A 25,365-nucleotide genomic window follows, 5' to 3' on the forward strand; every position below is an offset into this window, starting at 1 on the left:
CAAAGTTGCCTTCATATCGGAACATAAATGTTGAGGCAACTTGTGATTTAATATATTTAATTAAACCCTGGTGTAAAGTTTGAAAATCTAATAGTCGCTTATTCTAATGCACAACTCAGACTACGTGTACAATAAAACAGAATCAAGCGTGATAGCCATTTTCGTTTACTGGAGTAATAGTAAAGTTGGGGGCATTGTCCAAAGTTTCAGAGCTCACCGAATTTAAGTGTGTATTATGATTATAAAAGCTTGATGAATAAGCGTCGTAAGCAAAAAATATCAGATATAGCTCTGAATTCTCGAGAAGAAATAGTTTGAATGGAATCATGTTGCCTAGAATTGTACGGAGCTTTAGATCCCAAGGGTAAAGTAGTTCAGTGAAAAAGGGTTGGAACGCGACCGGAAACGGAAGCTCCTGCAGGCGCCACCGGAAGTGACCTCGTAATTCTCCGTTCCCTCAGCAACCATCAACGCCCTGAATTATAGGGACCGTCCTGTAAACCTTTTGTCCCCGGTTTTCCTGTCACCGGCAATTCTCTACTACCTTCATACTGTCTCTTTTATGCTCCATTATTTACTATCTTTGTCTACTCAACTCAACAGTAATCCTAAAAGTTTATGATTCAAGTCTTGTATTTTGCGAAAAAAATTCCTATCATAACATTTTAAATATTAAAGATCTATATTTTTAGTCTGCTTTTAAAAATTAAGCTTCCAAGTTGAGACTCAGAGATCTAAAATGTTTGTAATTCGGAACACTGTTCGCTGATTGCATTTAATTACATGTGGCCGGGTTGGAACTCATGGGAGGATGTGTGAGGATGAGGTTGGGTGGCTAACAACTTCCTGTATATACATTCTATCCTTGTAAATCTCTCTCTGTCTCTCTTTCTATGTATATGCGCAGTATAAAAGCACCTAGATTTAGCTACGGGCAATTGCTCCAGCGATAATCAAGAGAACCAAAACCAAGTTTTACCTTTTGTAAATATACGTACATTAATATTACCAACTCTCTGCAACGGCTTTAATTGATACATTTAGTAATTGTAAATAAATCCCATATGTTAATTTAAAATATAACTTCAAAGTGCAATACAAAATTATTTTATATCATCATATACGCTTCCATCATGTTGATTTTGATGGTTAATTTCAATTTAACCTCATGATGGCTCTCCCTACTGAAGGGTAGGAGGAGTTATCCATTATAACGATAGATCTCACTATTGCACAAGATCAATTTCATTATTTTGTGCATGATATTTTCTCGAAAATTTATCCGCCAACCTATTTATATGGAATGTAACCTGTGAGCCTGAATATATACATGTATATATATTTATAATGCTCATTGATGCGTGTATCTGCGCTATTTCATATTACTTGGATTTTATCATTCGACTGTATGTCAGCGATGGAATTCGGAATTTATGTTATTTGTGTATTAGAATATACAGAAATATATATACATATATATATTAAATAGGATGTCGTTAATAGAAAACAGAGAGCGTGAGTATAATTAATTTAGCAGGATTTAGGAGAGATTATGAAATGCATTAAATCAGGATAAATATAATAATAATAATTATAATAATGGCAGACTGTGACGCACATTGCAAAGATTGATACCGACATGAGTTGCATAATTAATTAAATTATAATTAATGTAATTAAAAAATATGTTAATATATGATGAGTATAATAAATATTGTGTTAAGCCAATAAAATAGTAAATGAGATGATAGAGAGTATAATATATGATTGTGAAAGTAGAGAAATAGTAATCGTCGGATCGTCGGGTGAATAAGTTACTGGTTGGGACGGGCATTAATTTGGGTGAGTTGGCACTAGATGCTCGTGTGGCCTGTAGTCGTCTGACGTCGGATTTCTCTCTGGAGGCTGCCCACTTCTAACGTATAGCCTTTGTCTTTGGACGAATCGATTCTCCTTAGGAATATTGTCTCTTAACGGGGACACCACATTTATCTTTGTATAAACCCTGTTTAGAAGTTACTGAATCCTTTTATGCCAATTATAAATAACTTCTATTTTATCTTACGGGTCAGGAGCTAAAGTCATTTTTATTAACTACTAAATTACTTAAGCTTTTATGCAGACATAAAGTCTTTTTGTACAAAGATTTACTTTTTTTAGATCTTAGTATTGATATTAATTAAACATTGGAATTAAATTATAAAATATTCAAGCCGCCATCTTGTTTGAATGTTTTCTTTTTTTGTGATCCATAGATTCTTATAAAATATTCCTATAAAATCTTTTAATTCAAATTAATTCAAGAAAAAAGTGTGACCCGATTTTAAAAATCAGCAGCTAAAAAAAATGCGCCTATGTTAACTATAAATTATTTAAAAAAGAAAAACAATATTTTACACACTAGATTATCGGCTTAAAATTACCGACATTGTTTATATAAAACAAAAGCCGAATTAATTATTAGGATGTTTAAGTTAATAAAAAAAATCTATCAATCGTAAATTCTAAGCGACATGAAAAGTTTTGTATCGAGTAGTAGACGTTGGCCTTTGGGAACCTAAATATAAATCATGTAGTCAGAAAAAAGATCAAGAAAGACGTAGAAAGAGGGAGAGTCAAAAAAAGAAAAGAAAGTTATACAGTTGCCGAGTATACAACGTGAAGGAAACATACATTCATTAAAATTTTACGGGTCAACGTTTTTTAAAAGCGACTATTGTAAAATAATAAACAATATCGTTAACAATTGTACCTAGTTATATATTATACGCATACATATATATGAATATATGTATATATATAAAGTTATGAATTTTGACGTAGGATGTGTTGACTCGCGAGCAATTATATACGTGCCAAGATCAGTGAAACACGCGTCAAAAACACGTGTTGTTGAAAATCACAGTATTAATAATAATTTATAAATATTAATAAGTAAAAAAGGATTATGTGTATTTTTAATATCGATGTTCTATCTAGAGGATACTGAAGCGTTGTTCAAAAATAGATTACTCGGTTTGTCATTCTGTCATCTCTCTCAGACTAAAGTCTCAAGTCTCAGGTCTCAGGTCTCTAGTCTTTAGTATTTAGTCTTTAGTCTCTAGACGTCTTTCATTTGGTTTGTATTTGCATTGAAATTATAATCAGTGAATAAGAGTAAGAGTAAGAGTAAGAATAATAAGTGTAAGACAAAACGACAGTACCGAAAGTACGTTTAAACGGGCCAAAGAGGTTACCACAGGTGGTGGGCGTCTGGTTCACGACTTGACAAACTTACTCGCGGTTAGAATCAGACTTAGCTCTTTATCTTTAGTTCTTAGTCTTGATAATTTACTTTCGCGAGTGTTTTTATATATCTTTTTATACTTTGTGTCATGTTTGTTATTTTTTTTTTCAACGAAATGCCGTCACGTGTCAAAAATTTGTTCTTTCACGCCTATCTACAAAAAACTATTCAGATGTGCTTTAATATTTGTGTAGATGAATGTTGAAATAGTTCAGTTATGTTTTAAAATAAAATCAGTGAAAGCTTATATAATATGAAATATGCTGTGTAAAAAAAAGTTTAGTGACAGGTGAGGAAAATTAATTAACTCGAGTTACTGCAATAATATATTTTAATGAGTGAAATGAAAAATTTGAGGAAACTTTAGAGGCAATAAATAAAATAATTGCGAGGTTGAATAATTCTCACGTATTGCAATATAATACAAATGGTGCTAGGTAAGAAAGTTAATGTAAAGACGGTTGTTTTATGCTGATGTCTGATGGGGACGGTAGTATATAAGTTAGATGAAACGGTAGAGAAAAGATAAAGCGAGGTAGAGCAAAATTCTACGTAGAGTACTTGAAAAGCGTCTTAAGGGTTGCCAGGCGACGCCATAGTTGCTGAACCTTGGATGGGTGGCTGGCTGACTGGGTGGGTGGGTTTGTTACGTTTACCTACCCTACGGTTATATCCTGGTATTCTTTTACCTTAGCAAACGAGAATTGCTTGAGAAATACAACAAGATCTCTGTTCTTGGTTAAGATCGAGGAGGCCGTCGGAAAACAGAATAACCTGAGCGTAAAAGCTTTAACTTAACTAAGAAACGACATTCAATGGCGCAAACGAGAGGATCATTCGATGAAAGATACTAATGATTCCTTTGATTCCTTGGTTATTGCCCATTTTTTCAGTAATATTTTAACAATTAAAAGTTTTAATAATTATTTAGATAGAGTCATGTAAGGCAAATATGCGCAAACCCATGCATTTCAGTCCAAAATAAATGGATTTGCGCATACTTGTCCCACATGACTCTACATAGTTGGAAATTTTGTATTCTTGTGTAAAAATTCAATGATTAAATATTTTGTGTCAATTATTTGACACCATCAGGTGTGAATTTAACTAAAGTTGAATGTGTTATCTGATCTCAAGAAGTTTTAAACCTGTATTATTGTTTGACACAAGTATAATGTGTTAAATTAACACATAAAATTGAGTGGACCGTTTGGGACATGTAATTTGTGTTAAATTCAACACTAATTTTTCAACTGTGTCACATAAATCGTTTTTTCTTGTAGCAATATACGCCATGAATTTTATAGTAATGATTGCTATCACGTTTTGCCAAAATTCGTTTTTTTTATGCGATATACATTAATCACATAATTATTGTACTTTCATAATATATGTTAATATTTAAAGCACATGGTGGTAATAGTTATTGTACCGAATGGTTAACCAATATATCAATAATTACTACATAAATACTAGCTATTATTATATCACATGATGAATATTACGACCACTTGATGACATATTTGATAGTATATCGATAGTTATAGTTATTATGTTACAGTAGCAATCATTACAATTAATATGGTACCAACCGGTTGCTATCTGATTTTTCAGTGCACTGATCAGTTTATTTGTATAATTAATTACTGTGTTACATTTTATTATTTAATGTTAATATTTCATGTGGACAAAATATATAAATCATTCATCAATTAAAAATATACGCCAGTTGTCAATTTAGGCAGTTGAATGCTTAAAAATGATAGCCTTTTTATCAACTGACAGTTGAAGGTTAGAGCACTTCATTTAACAAAATTTATTATAACTTAATAAACTATTGAATACGTTTATTTCAGCAAGTTAATTTGAAAACAATAAAATTATGTGGCACTGAATAATTAAAATGTTTCTGACTTTTAAAATCGACGATGATAACTTTTACTATCTTGGTATAATAAAGACTGTCATCTAAGATTGTAATCATTACTATTCTTTATATGATGATTACTTTTATTGATGAGAGTGATTATCATTCGGGGATAATGATAATTATCATAATAAAATTGTTTTCAATAGCATTACGTTTAAGTTCGAAAATGCCTATACTGTGTATACACTGTAATAAATTTAAAGCCTGCGCCCGAGTCAAAAAACAATTTCTAGTTTAGTCCTCAAAAGCCTCAATTCCTTTAATGTTTTATTTCCCGCCCCGAAAGTTACTCTACTTTAGTACAAAAATTTTCAATGAGAACTATGAGATCTAAATGCGAATCATTTATCGATTTTAATTTATAACTAAGAGCTCAAAATCCTCAACGAATGAAACGTTATATACGGACTTTGAAAAATTTTAAATAGAAAAGAGAGGGGGGAGAATACATCGTAAGAGACTTTAGAGGTTCAAATGCGGATAAAATTATTCCTGTATGTTTTGAGTATTTTGAGGCTCTAATCCAGATTATTTTATTCCAGTTTAGTCCCCAAAGTGGTAAAATTGGTCGTAACTACTACTTTGAGGTCTAAACTAAGATAACATTCTATACTGTTGTCAATCTTCAAATTGTAATTCACCTCAAAAACCTCATTGAGAACTGTGAGACTTAAATTTGAATTTGTCTTTTGACTCAGGTGGTGTTGTGTGAATGATTTGGTGTTAAAATTTTCAATACTGCCAGTGTGAAAGTTACATGACGCACGGTGTTAAATTTTGGGCGTGTGAATTATCGTTTGGACGTGAATGAAAGTTCGCATCACCAATGGTGTAAATGAATAAGTTCTTTATTTAAAACTTTCGATTACATCGACACTAGATGTTTAGTTTTTATTTAAAAGAAATCTACATCAATATCATAGCAATTGTATACTACACAGAGAATTTTTGAGTAAAAATTACCTATGAAGTTTCGTACTGTAACGGCATCTAGCCAGTAACTAACTTTTTAGTATGTTGTTAGTAGAAATTGCTTTTTCTTGACATGCTATCGAGTAGTATATTTTACAATGTGCATGGGAAAAAATATATTTACCATACGTCCTTATTGTATCATACTTTTTGGGTAATTTTTACTAAAAATTTATCTGCATGTAGTGCTGTAACCTACATATCTTTTGATAATCAATGCACAAATTATATTATCGGACCACATTTTAGGTAATAACACCGAACGGTGTGAAAGAAAACATTCACATCGAGTTAAAAATATACCGTTTGATATTTCACACCAAGAAAATTGCATACCGTGAATGCACACCGAGCAGACCGTCCTCGGGGATCATTTTCACACCAAAAATTTTTTACAGTGTAGTTACCATTAAAAATTCCGATGGTAATAATTACCATAAAATTATCAGCGCGTATGTTTCTATTAGAATAATAATTTTAAATAAAACTAAAATGAAGATTTCATTTTTCGATAAATGGGAAACAATCTTTCCGGGAAATGACATCGAAGCCAACGATGGCCTGCCATTTTTCCGAGTCTCTTTCTTCATGAACCTCGAGGAAATTTCTTCCGGTATCGGAGTCTCCCCGAGAGATTCATTTCCGGGGTGCGCGTACCCGCCGGCTGTGATGCTTTTTCCTCTTTCATTTTACTTTTTTTTTATTTTTATCTATCTAACTCTCTCCTTTTCTTGAGAGTTTTACTCGAGTCGTTGCTCACAGCCTTCGTGCCTGGCGTTTTAATATTCCCCAGTAAGGAATCACCACCCTCGGCTGGATTCGACAATATTGTGCCTTGGCGCGAGATACGACACTCTCTCCTTCTCTATCTCAGCTTTCTTCACAAAAAATCTACTCCTCTCCATAAATTCTAAAGAATCTCTAAATCATTTTTATACAAGTATCCACTCTGGAACTTTTTTTATCCAATATTAAATTTTTTTTTATCTACTTTACCGGCATTATTCACTTTTATTTTATTTACAACGAAATATTTAAAATATTTATTCAGCTAACTCTATCTACATACATGTCTGAGGTACAATATTGATTTTCACTATTATAACTTGAGGATCTAGCAAGCACACTAGGGATCATCAAGAGCAGAAACACTAGGAGCAGACTGGTCAAACGCAAGATACCGTGACCCTGGCCATTACCCACAGACTCTTGAATTTTGGCTTGGGACTTGGGGCTTGGAGGCTTCGAGCTCCGGTGGCTTTCTCCGAGTGCTTGGCAAATAAACCGGCCTCATACTCACTAATAGTATCAGTCATAGTAGTAGTAGCAGTAGTAGTAGTAGTAGTAGTATTAGTAGTAGTAGTAGGAGTAGAATATGAGTTAAAGTGAGGTAGAAATAGGAAGAAAGTGGATCTGGTGCTGTTGAGAGCCAATGGGTATATGGCATATCCCAGGAGGGGTACGTAGAGAGTAGAGACGGTGTCAAGTACTCTTGTGCCAGAGAAAGAGCCCACTGAATGAGGAGGAACTCTCAGTACAGTAAGAGTGAAACCCCGTGCGGTGTTTTGACGATAGATAGGTAGGGTCGGTTCGAGCTTTTTGGCGACACTCCAGTCTCTCTGTATAAATACTCCTGGGAGTCACTATGTTTTTCCTCTCTTCCTTTATAAATTTCTTTTCACGTGATTGCTAACTTAATCTTATCCTATTATACTCAAAATAAATCATTTATTTACATGATAAATGGAAAAACAACTATTTCGAGGAGGTTAATTTTTTTAAGGCTATTGACATTGTGATCAATAACTGGCAGTACGGGCTGTTGCTTTACTCTTTCTTTCAACGTATATATTTTCTTTGATGTTGAAATACTTTTCGCCAGAGAGTTACAGATGCGTTACGACATGCTTACACTCTGAGTCATCGTTCTAAACAAATAGACTTGCTGCGTAATATTCCAGCTCATGTTACACCCGTTTCTTTTATTTTTAATATTTTAATAACTACTTTTCTTTACATAACTTAACAATATGGATAGACTGCTTGACTACTTATTTATTTGATGTGTAACTAGATCTATAAATATATAGTTGACATTTTGATTGTTTAGTTCATGAATTGAATTTACATTTAATGCCTAGAAAATATGAATTTTTATTATTTATAAGGGATTCTGGGTTCCCTAGATAACGGATAGGCAACAGAGATTAGAGCTCAGTTCAAAATAATTTAGATACAAATCTAGTCGTTGTACTACACCGAACTTTAAACTGCCAGATATTGTAGCGTTCAATATAAATTAAACTTACATTTTTTATAGTTCGGCACAATACTAATTATACTGTTGTTTTAAAAATTCTTTAATTTTACTTACAAACAGTCACGTCTAGTGTAATAACGAATTACAAGTTTTATTAATTTCCATAAACGAGGACGATTTAAATCGGATGGAAAGTAGACAATATGTGCTACAGATAACTGACGACAAATTATTTACGGTTTACTAAATAAATTTTATTATGCCAGTAGTAACTTTTCTTACTAAGCTCAAATTTATATTAAAGTTAAATATTTAGTACAAACTATTGGGAATAAAACCAATATAAACTTTAATAAAATTAAAATAAAATGCATTGTTTATAATTTGTAAGCAACTTGCATATTTTCTGATTCTATTTTTTATTTTTTTTTAAATCTACCATCAGTTACTCAATTAATGCTACTATACATCAAAATCTCTACATTACAATTATCACTACCTATTATTTAATAGCATTTCACAAAAACTTCATCTCAGATCCTTTGCTTCGATTTTATAAAAATTAACTTAAATATATTTGAAACATTTCCGGCGTTTTCTTCGTGCCCGATCATAAAAAATAAAATCTAAAAGAGCCAAGTGAAAAGGTAAAATATTAAAAAACAAGTAAATAAATAAAAAAGAATGTCTCAAAAGCACGAGAAAAATTATTTGGTGAGCTCTGAATTCTCTCTCGCTTCTACTGAGCCTCAGGCCCATTAATAATGTCAGACTTCCTCTCTGAAATTTTTCTACGACGAAGATGAATTACGTAACCTCTCATATCAACTTTTAATTCGCATTCTCTTGTCTCGCATTTTTTCGTATTTCACTCTCTTATTATTATTATCATCATTATTATTTAATATAACTACCATTCTTGTATTCCCTTCTCACTTACTTGTCTTCTAAATGCTTATTATAAATTTATCATCGTAATTACTCCAACTGTTATTATTATTGAACAGAAATAAAGAAACAATTCTATATATATACAAGTAAAATACCCCGAATAATTTATTTAAAAACATAACGCATCATACATCAATAACAGAGTGAATTATACTGTCAGAGTATGACGGGAAGGAAGGAAGAAACCAAGTAAAGGGAGAGAACTAGAAACTCAGACTCACGTTTCACCACGACAATGAATAATCAATCACTCAACAGTTCTCTCATACTCGTTCTGTTTCTCTGCTCGTGACCAATCCACGTTGTTCATTTTCCATCAGGCATATCAATGACTAAATATTATTTACAATTCATAAAACATATTACTAATTTATTGTCATCACAATTTCAATTTCGGTTATCAATTGATATAAAAAAGTCACACAATTCTACTGATCCCAATTTGAAATAATTATCACCAAAAAATCCCAACCTCTATTACAGAGAGAGAGAGAGAGAGAGAGAGAGAGAGAGAGAGAGAGAGAGAGAATTTTTGCTCGGCTTCACTCACTAATACTCGAAATATAAATTATTAAAGATAATTGTAGACACATGTGGGGAATATCTCAGAATGAATTGCCGACGTGAGACAGAAATGATATCCCACAAGGAAAACCTGTTATATAATAAGTGAGAAACTGAGACGAGACGTTAATAACGTTCAACTCAGCAGTACTATACCTAATACGAGAAACTTGGACAGGTCTCATTGTCATCCAGATGACAAGTAATGAATTTCCTTGTCGACCAAAACTCGCAGTCTAATTAACGGCTGATATTTCAAACAGAAGTGTCGTCAAGAATCAACACGATTTATATTATTAGCTAATGCCAATTTATTCTGTAATTTTATACACCTTATTAATCATGCGTACACTGTTGAAAAAAAAAAAAACTAGTGTAAGTCCACGCTATCCCGGTGTTAAACTTATCAGCGTTAAATTTAAATTCGAAAACGGTGTTAAAATTTTTTTCGGTGTTAAAAAAGAGTATATTTATTTTGAAACCATCAGAAGTCGAATTGTATTTTTAATAAAAAAGAAAAAGTTGTTATTGTTTCAAAAATTAATGCTACTCTCTAAAAATGAAGTAGTGAATATTCACTATTTGCTGGTGAATTTCGCTAGTTCACTTTTAGAGAGTACGACAGTTTTACCAATTTATGAAGAAATCCACAGATTATTTGTCCCCAATGAGATGTCAATGTTATTTTATAAAATATGGGAAACAGATTTTTATGATTCTCGTCGCTTTGCAAACTAAATCAGCAAGAAAAATAAAATTCAATTATCATGATAATAATTGCAATTATTAAATAAACATCTTTAAATCAGTTTTTACCCTATACAAAGCGTCAAAGTTGTAACAAAAATAACAATTATGTTATTCTTAAATATTTTATTTGACAAGTGATCAAAAATTTATGCAATTGATTGTTTAATAAAAATGATATTGCTTATATTTTATAGGTAATAACATTGTTTTTATCTCAATTAATGATAACTTCGTAATTTTAATAAAATCCCAGAGAGGAAAGTACGACGGGCCCAGGCTTGGCCCAAGTATGTAGTACCTTGGCGCAAGCTTGTAAGCCAGCTTTGGTAGAACTCTGGAATGATAACACAGGGCCAGTCCTGGTTTCTAGACCTGGCCCATGCTTCGTTGCCAGTCCTGGCCCATGCATCGCAGAAACGAATAAATTTAATTAAAAATAAATTTTATTATTATTAACCTCGTAGAATTTATGATAATTAACGTTTAATCTATCTAAGGGAGGTAAATGATGTGGAAAAAACTCGGTGAAAATTCTGCTGGGCTCCGGGCACAAACTGCCGTTCTTCTGATTGCTGGGTCCGAGCGGTAGCTACTTGACGAGTCTACTAATGTTGAACTGATACATTTATATGATCTACTTATTAAACCATAGGTATAGCCAAGCTTGGGTAATCCTACCTTGGCCCAAGTCTGGTTTGCCATTGAATCGCCAAGCCTGGGTAATCATTGTAACGGCCAGGACTGAGTACCCAATCTTGAGCCAAGCATGGGCCAATATAGATGTGCCAAAGCTAGGCTCCCCAGTGCTGGGCCAATTAGGGCCCCGTCGTTCAACTCTGGCAGCTCCTGCATGGGATATTATTATTTTTCTGTTTTGTAGATTTCAAAACACTTATACTCCTCTATTTTTGTTACGGTACATCATTTCTCTCTCTATCACGCGAGTCATCAAAATAATTTGTCGGAAACTGTCGGACCAATAAAATTATTTGTATTCGCCTTACATTGTATCTTTTAAATTATGAAAGCCATAAACAAATTCACGCTTAAAATTTGAATTAATGCCTTACGCACTGAGAAAATAATTTTACAACGAATATATATGAATGTATTAGTAACAAAGTTTTCTTAAGAGACAGCAAGTAAATCATTAGGATGTTGCAAGACCCAAGTTGCAATAAGTTGAGTGAGAAAACAGAATAGAAATTATATTAAACGTGACAAGACAAAGCAACCTCTTACTTCGCATTCTTATTTTATTTATTCCTATTATTCTTGTTCTTGTCCTTCTTATACTTCTTATTCTTTACTATTTTGATCAGTCTAAATTAGACTTAACTTTAACACTCACAAAGGCTATATGGCGCAATGGTCAATAAAATTTTCATTTAACGACAGCCAGGTTGCCAGAGAATCCGTCTAGTAGTAAAACGAGGCATTAGTTAACTAAAGACTGCTATAAACTAGTCTACTGTATGCTTTCTATTATATATATATAAATAAATATATATATAACCGACGTCTTTTAGCAAACTCACGATCGGTACAAATCACAAGAACGTGACAGTGCCCCCCTGCTGATCCCAACGCAACGCAATGGAACCACAATACAATATCACATTGATTTTTTTTCTGAGCATATATGTGATGATATATCTGTATGAATGTATGAGATACCTGATACAGGTGTGTTATATATCCACGAGGGACCGAGTAGTTATATCTATCCAGACCGTAAATTACGTGAGAGTCATAATTCGCTTTACGACGTACGCCCGCGGCAAAATCGCCTCATCTTTCTCTCCCTCATTTTATATCTACATCTACATATATAAATATATATATCAAGGTATCCTTTATACTCGTATATACTCCGTATTCCTATTCCAACTAACCAAGGAACGTTTCGCATTCATTCGACATTACCTCCGTAATTTGTACTCGTATTTGTGATAGTTGAGTAAAAGCTTTAAAATTATTTGGAATTTAAATTCTCAAATAGTTTTGGGAAATTAGAAAAATGAAAATGGGGTTTTTTACTTATACTGTTGGAAATTTTTGTTGAAATTAAAAGATGGTTACTTGTAATCAGTCATAAATATATAATATAGATATCATTACAAATTAACTTATTTATTTACTTTATTTATAAATAATTTTTAATTTACGAGTGATAAATATCATAAGCATTAAAATCATAATGTATTTCATTTTATTTCATTTGAATAATTGTTTTTATTCTCGTCTATAAGTAAATTAGTTTTAAATAATATAAATTTTAAAGCTAATAGTTGTTGTAGCCGCAAAAAAAAAATATTAAAAAAAATTCCACCTATAGTTATTTCAATTTTCTACATGTGCATATTTTTATTTGTTATTTTTTTGTAATTGATTTTTTGAAAAAATAAAATTTGAAAATTGTCAATTGTCTGCTAACTTCAAGATCTTTTTATTTTCATGTATAATTCAGTTTTTATGCTCGACGAATTTAACAAAAGGACTGTAATAAACTCACAATTAACAAAACCTGAAGGAGATTTTTTTTGCAATTAGCATTGTCTCTTTAAAAATATTTGAGCTTAAATCCGGCTTAATTTTTTGAGTAATCACATAGAACATATATTTTTAAATTGTCGCCATTTGATTTTTATTAAAAATTATGCTTCAATTTTTTAAATTATGTCAACAAATCGATATTCATGTAAAACAAATAAATTTTATTAAATTTCCATGACAATTATCTTTGAAAATGGTTAAAAAATTTTAAACGGCGTATCTCAAAGTTGTGTTGTTTAAATATTGATCCAAGTTGTGTTGAATTTCCGAGGACAACTCGACATCGTTAACGCAAAGCCACGGTCTCAAAAGTTTAAGCTAGACCGTACAGTGCTACAGATGATCTACATCACAAAGAGAATGCGAGTTGCGCAAGCTCTCTATGAAAGATCCATGGGTGGTGTTGGAATAAGGTCCGTTCTCAACTGGACTTTTGCTGGACCCAAGCTAAACCAGAGGAAATATCGATCACTTGGCTAGAAACGTAGCGGTTTGCTGGCTTTCTAGACTCGACCAGAAAACTACTTTTCAAGTTTATTCGTTCGTAAATAATATTATTATCGATGTTCTCTACCACATTATTGATTCCTCATCATCCAGTAGTTTAATTATGTATTTGACTCTTCTTATTATTGTTAAATCTAGTCTTACATATATATATATATATATATATATATATATATATATACATATATATATATATATATATATATATATATATATATATATACATATTTCGAGTTTACCTCTTTTAGTTTGACACGAAAATTTATTCGTGCATAACCGATTTGGCAAATGTTCAACACGCGGTAGCCCATTCCCATCGTCCTCCACAACTTGTCCCTGAAGCATTCTCACATTTTTTTTTTTTTATGTTTGCTTACTTCTCATTGTTATTCTTATTCTTATTCTTATTTTTGTTCTTGTACTTATTCTTGTTTTCAAATTTCTTCAAACCCAATACACATTTTTATCCGCGTTACCGTTACGATCAGACTTTTGACATTTTCACTTAAATAATAATTACTTTTACTTTTTCTTGTACTTTTAAGTACAGATATTACATTTTTATCATTTATTTGGTCAACAGTTTGAAGATAAAAAAAAACTTTAGATCATCGCAATATATATAAGAGGATTAAATGGTTATTTTATTTCAAATTTATATATATATATATTTTGTATCAGCTCGACTTCGATCTAGACCACCTGTGCAGTCTCTAATAATTAATGGTTTAATTTGACGAAGCCGCTCACCGTTTTATCCCACAAGAACATTTTATCTCGTGCAATTTTAATTAACAATATGAGTGAAAAAAAAAATTTATGACTCAATCCATGATGTTGAGAGATAACCAGAGGTAAACGAAGAGCGTCATTAGTTTAATGCTTAAAATTATTAAATAGATAAAAAAAGCTATTGTTTTCAACATTTATAATTGCGTTTTTTTTTTCCTAAGGTCGTAGTTCATTAAAATAATTAGGATATTCTGAGTTTCTAGTACAAATATTTATCAAATTAATTAAAGAACTGTTTTTAAAAAATAAATTTTATTTTTATTGCAGAGTGACAGCGGGCTAGTGGACACAGCTCCTGCTCGTCTTGGCAGCATGACAGCCATTAATTCCGTGAGTATGAAATTAGTAATAATAATAATAAATTATTTATTTTAATTTAATTTTACGGAATATAAATTAAATAATAATATTATTAGATAACTCAATTTTGAGATTTTTATTTGAGCAAAGATAAATTTTTTCTAAATATAGCTTCTGAATTAATGTTTCCGAGCTCGGTTTCTAGAGGTATTTTTTTTTCCATGTAACCAATCAGAATCGCGGTTAGACACGTGCGGTCAGGGGTCACGTAACAAAATACGATTTCACGCAGAAACAACCCTCGATAATTTACGCATCGATCGGTCTAAATTTTTTTTAGTATATTCGCTTTATCATATTACAACTTGCGAATAAACTCTGGGTCTAAAATTCTTACTGAAAATAAAAATAAAAAATTCTATATAGTGAAACAGTAAAAGAAATTATTCCTGACACATACTTTAGTTTTCAATTAATCATAACTTACCAAGTACTGTGCTTATCAATATTTAGATTGACACTTATAATCGAAAATTTTACCCCCTACAAAAAAGTGTTCATTGATTTTTCTCATAAAATCAATAGTTTTTGAATAAATTTATAAAACTTAAGTCTATTAATAGAACAAATTACGAAATTAAAATTTTCACTTCCTTTTAAATTTTAACTGCCCGTAATTTGTAAACTATTGCTCCTATCAAAAATAGGCCTCATACTTTTTTTGTAGGAAATTTCCTTCTCTATAAAAAAGGTCTCATTAATTTTTCTCATAAAATCAATTGCTTTTGAGTAATTACACTAAAAGTAAATAAATTTCCACAATTTCTATTTAAAATAACAATTGTTTTAAAAAAACTGTTTAATCCTGGTCACTGTAGCAATAAATATACTAAGTATATAAGTATTCATAAATGGGCTGTTGATTTAAATGAAAAAATAATACCGGATGAAAGATTAACGAGACAAACGGTTTTAATGGTTGAGTTAATGGTGACATGTTTGCTAAAGTTATACGCCAATGACGACATGTCGACAGTACTTAAATATATATCTATATGTATTGAAAAGATACACGGATGTGCGGTTATATTTATCAGCGTTTGAGAATCGGAGATGGTTAAAGATGGAAAGAATCACATAAGCGTCAGCAGCTATGTCGAGACATCGTGAAAGATGCAGCTGAGGAAGTGGAGACTACACGAAAGTTTAGACTAAAAGTGCCCAAGAGAACCGAGTTTAAATAAAGCCCGCGTATGTGGGTCAGTCGGTGGTAGAGACCGGTGGTATTACGCAAGCATCCAAGTCCATCCCAGTACATCTCAGACAAGACAAGTTAAGATATACTTGTAAAACTCTCTCGACAAAACTTTTATCGGTTAACATCATCGTCAAATTATTAAAACATTATTTTTATTATTTATTTTACTTATCAACTCAACTGCTCACTACTCTTAATATTCCCAAGACTTGCGAAACAATTTTATTTTATTTTTTCATTTTGTTTCCACAGAAATAAGCCCGCAATTTTTTAAATATTTACCTCCGCCTAATTATTGAAATCAGGAAGATTTTAATTATTATTTATTATTATTATTATATTTCTTTTTAATGCTCAGCTTTTAAAGGAGGTTATTACGGGTCGAGGGTGAGAGAGAGTGTAAACTCGTTAAATATTTCAAGCCTTCAGTTCTCTTACAGCAGCATCAAGTTTCATGATGCGTTTCCACGTCTTAAAATTTTACTTTTCCTTTGCCTGCTTCTATCTCCATCTAAAAGAGCTTTCTTACAAAGTTACAGGAACAGTAACGTCAGCATTGCTAAGTTTACGAGCATTGGAGCTTATACTTTTGTTCAGATTGTATTATATCGTAAATTCAATAAAATGCAGGTATCCAATGCGGAATCGGCTTGTTCAAATAATTTCGGTAGAAAAAGTAATAATAATAATAACAAAATTAATCTGGCTTCCGCGGAAAAGTTGTTAAGACTATTTGACAGTACCGACTACTCAATAGTATCGAGTTGAGGAAAGCGCTTTTAAAGTATCGGAGATTCGATTCCAACGATTTCCTTGCATAGTTAATGGCTTTGTTTTGCAAATGAATTCCCAAAGTCGAAAGCTCCAGGATTAATGGAGCTTTTGCGCGAATAGAACGACAAAGTCTCGGTAAAACTTTTAGAATGCCGTAAGCTTACCCATTTAAAGCTATTTCGCTCTGTTTTATTATTTTTTTTTAACTCCTTATTATATATATATATATACATTGGGCATTATATTCTTTTCGCGTCTTTAACGCCCGTCTTTTACAAAAGTTCCGTCTTAATTATTAAATTATTCAAAGGATCTGAAGACAATAATAAAGAGATAAAATGGATCTGATTCGATGGTCATTTTCTTGTTCTTTTGTAATGTCTTTACTTTTTATTCATTTTAATTATTTCTTTTTTTTTCGCACCTCAGCCGTGAAGTGCTTAGAGTGCTCTATAGTCGCCTCAAAACAATTAAGAATTTCCGACTGTTTCATTGGTATTATTCGTACATACATTTCATGTCGTACATTTAAATAGGGTAATAAGTACAATATTTTGAACTTACGGTCAGAAATGCATGGCGTTCAACACCATGCTGGCATGGTCTCAAGACAGACACTAAAAAAGCATGTGAAATATTCCAAGACAGTATTATAATAAGCCCCAGAAGTATGGCGTTATTTACTATACTGTATAGTACTGGAGCTATTGTATTGCTCACACGTATGCATAGCAGGCACGGCGAAACAGCATGGCCCTGAGACCCATACTACAATGCCGAGGGCACAATGCTACTAGTTTTTCCCGCCATAATTTCTGGCGTGTCAATCAATGTACACTATCGTATTACCACCAAAACTATATAGATGTCGTTAGACTTGGTTTATCGGCCAGAAACAATGTGGATACAGCAACGCAGGGCCTGACGGCCATACTGACATTGCTGCGTTCGCGTCAACTATCGCTAATGATACTATTCTCGCAATGGTCGAATCATCTATGCATACAATTCTACAACCTATAAAAATCTTCGATACCATAAAGTATGGCGTTCACGCCCGAATTGGCATAGTGGTATCCGCAAAATATTTCTTACCGTGTATTCGATGCAAAAACTATTGTAACGTATTGAGTAGGAAGAGCTTTCGACACTCCTATGTTGGCAACACTCGCCTAACGGCTCGTGAACCAATCACGCTCGTTGTCGAAAGCACCTTCCACTCAATGCGTTAATGTACTATTGTATATTGATATACATGCGCACTGAGTATGGTTTTATAATTCTACACAGTACTTGACTTATGTTTAAGGACGGTCCCAGGATTTTGCTCTTGAATAGTCAAAGGAAACAATCGCGTATTTCCACCTAATTGACACTTTAAACAACAAAAACCAAATATTCATGGAAAAAATAATCGCTAGCTGCTACAGAAGATAATCTGTAAAATTTTATTTCAGCATAAAAATTTGAGGTGTGAGTATTTGATTTTCCAAATTATTTTTAATTTAAAAATACGTGAAATAATAATCAAAATCTCAAAAATATAAAGTTCCGAGCATGACCCTAGAATTTTGTAGAAAATTTTTGATCCAAAAGTATTTTAAACTCAACGCTCACACTTAGAGACCTCAGAGTCTTTAATCAGCTGTAAAAATGAAACTAATCAATATTTCCAACTAAATCTTGTGGCAAATTATTTGAAAATACATGTACTTTGAAATGCGATTGATGAAAGAAATTTAACTATTCAAAAAGAATATTTTTTTAAATAAATAAAATAAAAAAATTCCCTTGTAAATTTAAAGTTATCAATAAAAAAGTTTGATTGGTTTTTTGCCAATATCTCTAGAAATATTAAGTTGTTCGAAAAATTGTAAGATAGCTTTTTTGTAAAGCTTCGGATTCACAACAATGAAGGTATCTTATACTTTTTTTTTTAAATGAATTTCTATCGATATATTTCAAGTTTAAAATTGCCTGAGGTTTCGTGGCCAATAAGAGTCAATAAAATTTACATTGATAATTTCAAAGTATACTTGGGGGTACAATAGGCCGCTTCCATAATTTGGTAAACAAAAGAAATTTTGTTTCAAGTCCTAATTTGCCCCAGGATCTACTGAGCCCCTTTTCGTCATATTTTTTAAATTAATTGTTTATTTATGTCAAGGACAAAGTTCTATGTTGATTCATAAATGTCAACTCTATTACGATTCTCTAACGATATTTATATATTTGCTTACATTTATGATGTATTTACTCATTGAAATAGGTCTTTGATATTATACATAATTATTGTTTAAACACTCAAGGCATTTGTAATAAAAAAGCAGCGTAAAATAAAAAATATAAAAAGAAATCTGTTAGATTAAAAATAAGTTGGGGTAGAAAATGAAGATAAAGATGATAAAAATCATGAATATTTGTCTAATAAATGTCCAAGAAATTTTAAATGGGATTTAAAGTAAGAATAATTTGACATAAAAAATATCCGAGCTTTCATCGTGAGCATAAATATAAATTATATTACTTGGACAATTTATTATTTTTAAAAATAAAATTTTCTATGGACGAAATAAGGGAGTTGAGTTGTCTCTAGGCAGTTGAGTGGAATTCCATTGGCCCAGTTCCATTTGAATATTAAGTCGAGTTGGGTATCTTGTTCTTTCTTAGTCAGGACGAGACTTTCCCTTAGTCTTTTGTCACATTTCAGAATGTCAGCGATGTTTTTATCAGTAAAATAGTGGATTACTCTATTGACTACATATATATTTGAGAAAATAGTGTGAGATCGAGTATCTAAAGGGAAAGATAAAACAAGTGATACGAGAGAAATATATATATAGAAAAAGGATCTAGTGGATTGCGATCACGATTCTTATTTTTTCAGGTCGCAAGAATCATGTCGACAAACTTAAGTGGAAATTTCTCCTATCACTTTGTGTGCTGATATTTTTTTTATGTGTAACAAATATAGGGAATTTATGTGTAACAATAAAAGGGCGTGTGGAAAGGAGGTGGGAGGAGGGTTGGCCAGAAATTTTGTTTTTCTTTCAAAATTGTTTTTAATCACCTTTACGACTCTTATCATCATTTTTGTACAATTTTGAATGCCCCACAAAATTTTGTAAAAATTAACACAAAACTGTGTGTTAGAACAACATTTTACACAAATTTTTATGTTGTTTCAACATTATTCATTTGTGTAAAAAAAATAACACAAAAAAATGTTAATATTTTCTGTTACCGGTTCTAAAACTTTAATACATTCGAATGTTAACTGCAACACACGTAAAGTGTTGATTTAACATTTTTATTTGTGTTATTTTGATACTTATATAAATTGATGTATATATAAGTTTAAGAAGCGACTACGGTAAATTCAACCCATTCTTTGTGTTACTTTAATGAATTAACACGCGCTTTATGTTAAAGTTACATTCGAAAAGTGTTAACACTTGTTTGGACAGTAACACTAAGTAAATATTACCTTTGTTTCAATTAACATCTTTTTATAATAAAAATGGCCTGATCGAACAACGCAAAAGCAGTATGTTAAATTAACAGATGACAATGTTAAATGTTTATCATAAAATTTTTAACACAGACTTCTTTCTTTACATAAATACGAAAAATTTTGTACTGTGTATTTATATGGTGTTTTCGCTGTATTTAAATTTTACATGTTTTTGATCTTTAATAATTTTATTTGCTCAGCATCTTTATTTATGAACAGTATTATTAATATATTTAATTGAAATCTTGTCCAAATCAACTTAATAAAATAGAATTACAAATCTCTTTTTTCACTGAGATTATATATAACCAATTTTTTTGCAGTTATTTTTTTTTTTTTTACTTTTTTTTTGAGGTAATTGTGTACTTTCACGGCTCCAACTGTTTTTGTCAAGCAAAAATCCAAAAATAGGCAAATGGCCAAGAGACCTGTTTCATTCTCTGGCATTTGTCAGCGGATTGAAGATATAATTGCTTATTTAGGTGATCATTAAGCCTTAATAAGGTATAAGTGTATACCAAAGGTATAAATTATGCTTGATTTAGCGATTTTGTTTGTTATTTTTCCGTTCCGTGCTACATTGCACTATTTGACATATTTTTCTTTTCATTCTATGTATTAACTCTTAAGTCAACCACCAAAACTTGAGGTATATGCCCATTTGCCATAATATTTGTAGTTTCGTCCTAAGTACGTTAACGGACTCGTCAGTAAGGCTATGTTAACGTACTCTTGCCTTAGACTACATCTCTTATTAGTACGCGCCGGCATAAAACTGTGTTGTGGGCTTCAGTCAGACACTATACTAGCAAAGGGAGGCGGATATCGTCCAAACTACTTGCAACAAAATGTTAGGTGAGCTGTTGTACACCGTTAGAGTATTGAAATAACAGAAATATGCCAATTTTCACTATTACAAGAGTTCAAAAAATCTTTGTAGCTCTTAGGTGGACTTTTCTATCGCCACCGTCCTTCTTACGGTATATTATATAAAATTACTTATATTTATTAGAAAAATTTATTTTGGAAAATTGCATGATTTTGTGTTATTTTTATCAATTTTGCATACTTTAGTTACAAGGTTCGGATAGATATGTAGTGTTAGAGACATAAACTCATACAGAAAATTCTTTCCGCCGTGTAGCAGAACACGTGGAAAAAGTTTAATTATAGATCTTTAAGGTGTGAGCACTTGGAACTTTGGAAAATGTGTGGAGCCACGATTGTAAACAACTAACTTTTTTGAAAGTGATCCGTTTTGCCGGCCTGGGGAAATAATTTTTCTCTAGGTCAATTGGCAATTCCGGTTCAATTACTTTAAATGGGAGTCAAAAAATGAAAATTTACTGTATTCAAATGCACAATAATTCATTATTTTCTTAGCGGTCTCGTTTTTCCCGCTCTATAAATTTGTTCTAATTTTTTTTTAGTCCCGAGATTAATTTTCTCATTTATATTTTTTAATTTAATTTGTCCACTTAAAATTTGACGTGTAATTTTAAAAATTTTAATTTTTGCTTTAATCACAATCATTTTTTCATTAATTTATTCATTCATTCCTATTTTTAATATAAGGAGCAAAGACGTATAATGGTCTTCGAAAAAAATTGTCAACAGTGAATTTTTTTTCTAATTAAATGTTTCGTTTAGCCCACAAATATTTGGTGTCAATATGACTCCGGGATAAAAGTATAGAATTTTGGTGTCTATTTTCCCTTTCCTCTATGAAGTATTGAATAAAAAAAATGTATGCGGAAAAATTTCTCGATTAATTGTCAGTTTCCTCAATAGAGACATGTTTTTTTTAAAAACTAAAAGCCACTAAAAAAAATTTTTGCTATTTACAATGAAAAATATTGCGTATTTTTTACATTCAGCAAACATGTTCACTAGCTGGGTTGGAAAAACTGTTTATTTATTAAAACTAACATTTATTTATTTATTATTTTTTTTTTCAATTCAACAATTCCTAGGTAAATAACTTTATTTTTTTATGCTACTGGATTTAAACAAATTTCGAATCGTATATAAAAAAAATTCACTTGGTTTAGTTTTTTTAAAAAATTTTCAATCTAAATCCGGAGTTTAAAATATATTTCAATAAAAGTTAAATCGACAAGTAGAATTCCATCATAACACTTGTGATAAAAGAATCTCTCTTTTTATATATATATATATATATATATATATATATATATATATATATATATATATATCAGTTATATTATCAGTGATAAAGTGGAGAGGACTTAAATAATAATTTCGATAAAAATTGATTCGCGGGCGACCGATGTCGATCACGACTACACTTAAGCTGATGCTTACTCGCTTGTAATAAATCCCAAAGATTCGCAACTCACTCCCTTTTTATATTCATCGTCTTTCATTTTTTTCACTCAGTACTCCTCTTTCTCTTTGCCCTTAGCGCAGTTCCATCGACAGCGACTAATGGCCTTTTCATTCGGGCTCGTAAAATCGTTTTATATTAAACCGATACCGACTCGAGAATCCACCGAGCCGAGTTACTCTCACTCTTTCACTCGTTCGTTCGCTATTTTACTCCTTCCCCTCTCCCTCTTTCCTACTCTTTTTCAATACACACAGCCGTTGGTTCTACTTTCAACCTCCATTTGTCTCTCGACGGAAATAAACCCCGATGCAGAGAAAAAAATACTCTCGCCTCGTAATGACTCAACGAAGCCCATTGGCCGCAATGCTACCACACCAGACTCGCTAGGAAATCAATCTCGACCACCAGGTGATGATGGATATTTTTTTTTCTCAATACTATACTACTATATACTCTCTTACTCTCGCCGACGTAATTAACCTTCACTCCTCCTCTAGCTAATCGGCCATACAAATCGATCACCGACTGAGTCCTTTTTTATTCTCATTAAATTATTACGTATTTTTTAAACGCCTCTACAAACTCAATCCTAACACTGACGCACATGTCACTCAATCGTTTTTTTATTATCAAATAAAAGTAGGGGAGAGTGAGCCAAAATGTTACACAATTTAAAAAAAAAAAAGAAAAATTTTGAGAAACTTTTACATATAGTCTCTAGAAAAAGAATGGGGTAAGTTGGTCATCTCAAGTAGTGTGACTATTTTGGAGCTTTGTCAAAAAAAAATTTTCCGTGTTGACTAATATTGATAATAGTAAAAAGAGTAATGCTTGTAATAATTAAAAAAGAAATTCTAATTCTGTGGGAAAATTAAAAAAATTATGTGAAATAAATTAAGTAAAAGAAAAAATTTATCATCAGCTTTTTGCCGATTTGCAATAAAATAATTTAGATAATAAGCACGAAACATTTTTTTTTGTCAAAATTTTGAAACGGTCAGACTGGTAACCGGTCAATACCCGAGACAATAAAATACTAGGCAATAAAAGTCTACCAACTTGATCTCTACAAAAATATCCCAAACGAAAAATCCTGATAAATTAAGATAAGTCCTGATTAAACATCAATATTTCTCACGATTTTTTGTGTGTTGGAATATTTTTGTCCTGGTTTTCAAATCAAGGATTATAACAGTGACCGGGAATAGATCAAACTATTTAGGGTGACCAACTTACCCCATATTTTCTTCTCGACCCTGCAGATAAACAATTACAAATTACAAAAAAAGATTTTTTTTCTGTTAAAATATGATGTCTTCTTCTGCCCCATTCTCCCGTTTTTTTTTTTATGAATTTATTTTATTTTATTTACGCGAATTTTGTCGCGGCCCAAATGTGTCCCGTTTGCAATATCCATTGGATACGAAAGCTCTTTAAGTGTAGGGGAGATGACTCTACAGCTTCGTTATTTCTCTTTTTACTCCTTCTCTATCTCTTTACTTGAACCTCTTCTGTCTCCTTCACATCCTCCCTGTTGCTCACCACCCTATGTTCCGAGTTAACGATCATTTCGTTCCTCCCTCCACCTCTTCTCTCTTTTTTATGCCCTCAGTTTCGTTTCCGTTTTTTTTTTTTTATTATTTTTATGTTTTTATTTTATTTTATTTTATTTTCAAACGCTGTAACCTGAGCCCCTTTGCTGGAGCTCGTAAAAACTGCCAGCGTAAACTAACTCCGCCCTCCCACTCTACGTGTTTTTTTTTTCTATCGTCAATCGACGATTTTCACATATCACGTTTGATGTTAAAATTTATAAAATGAAAAATTCGTTTTTTGTTCTTCATTTTATTATTTTATTTATTCTGTCATTTGACACAAATTTTGTTGTATATATTTAGTGCGGCATAAAATAACTAGTGAATTGTAAATTTGATTTTTATTGTGGTGAAAATAACATGGAATCACGAAACGTTGGACAAGGAGAGACTTTTGACTCCCAATGGTTGCTCTAGAGAGCCAGTAGTGTAACGCCGGTGCGTTGAAACACGCGTTTCGAAAATAACATTATGCAATGTGTTTTTTCATGGAACAATGGTTCTCTCAGTGTGGTTCACACGTCACGTATCCAAGCTGACTGATGAAAAACGTTTGAAATTTCCACGCGTCATGAACAACCAGGCTCGGGCTTCACTATTCACAGCAGGGAAAAGCACCACATTCTCTCTATGGCATGAGCAACTAAAAATTGTTATTTTTTTTTTATTTTTCTTTTTTTTCAAATTTTAAGTTTTATTTTACTCTTGTTATCAATTATTTTTTAAACTTTTTGTTAAGCTTTTGATTAAATTTCACGTTCGAAATTCTGACTTCTGTGTGAGTCAGCGTAATTTTAGTAATTTCTTTTAAAAATTTTTCGGATCTATAAAACAATTAAATTTTTTGTCAGTATGTTTAAGTGGGGGAAAATGGTCTAGTGAGGCAAGACAGAGTGATAAAATTATTTTTCGTCAAAATTTCATTTATCGAGATTCTTAACTAATGCAAGTCATTTTTTATTAATATAAGTAATGTATGTGTGAAATTGGAGTAAACTGGGCTGCG

The 25,365-nt window shown here is 31.7% G+C and overlaps 1 protein-coding gene across 4 annotated transcripts in view; it reads left to right on the forward strand.

Annotated features, from left to right (window-relative positions):
- LOC130673095 (uncharacterized) overlaps window positions 1-25,365 on the forward strand; it is a 332,376-nt gene that overhangs the window by 68,402 nt on the left and 238,609 nt on the right. For all 4 annotated transcript variants that reach the window (XM_057478008.1, XM_057478010.1, XM_057478011.1 and 1 more), the window contains one exon: window positions 14,836-14,898. In XM_057478008.1, coding sequence (XP_057333991.1) covers window positions 14,836-14,898 — 63 coding nt within the window. The remainder of the gene's footprint in view (window positions 1-14,835; window positions 14,899-25,365) is intronic.

Source organism: Microplitis mediator, chromosome 8, assembly GCF_029852145.1.
Source record: "Microplitis mediator isolate UGA2020A chromosome 8, iyMicMedi2.1, whole genome shotgun sequence".
Lineage (NCBI taxonomy): Eukaryota > Metazoa > Arthropoda > Insecta > Hymenoptera > Braconidae > Microplitis > Microplitis mediator.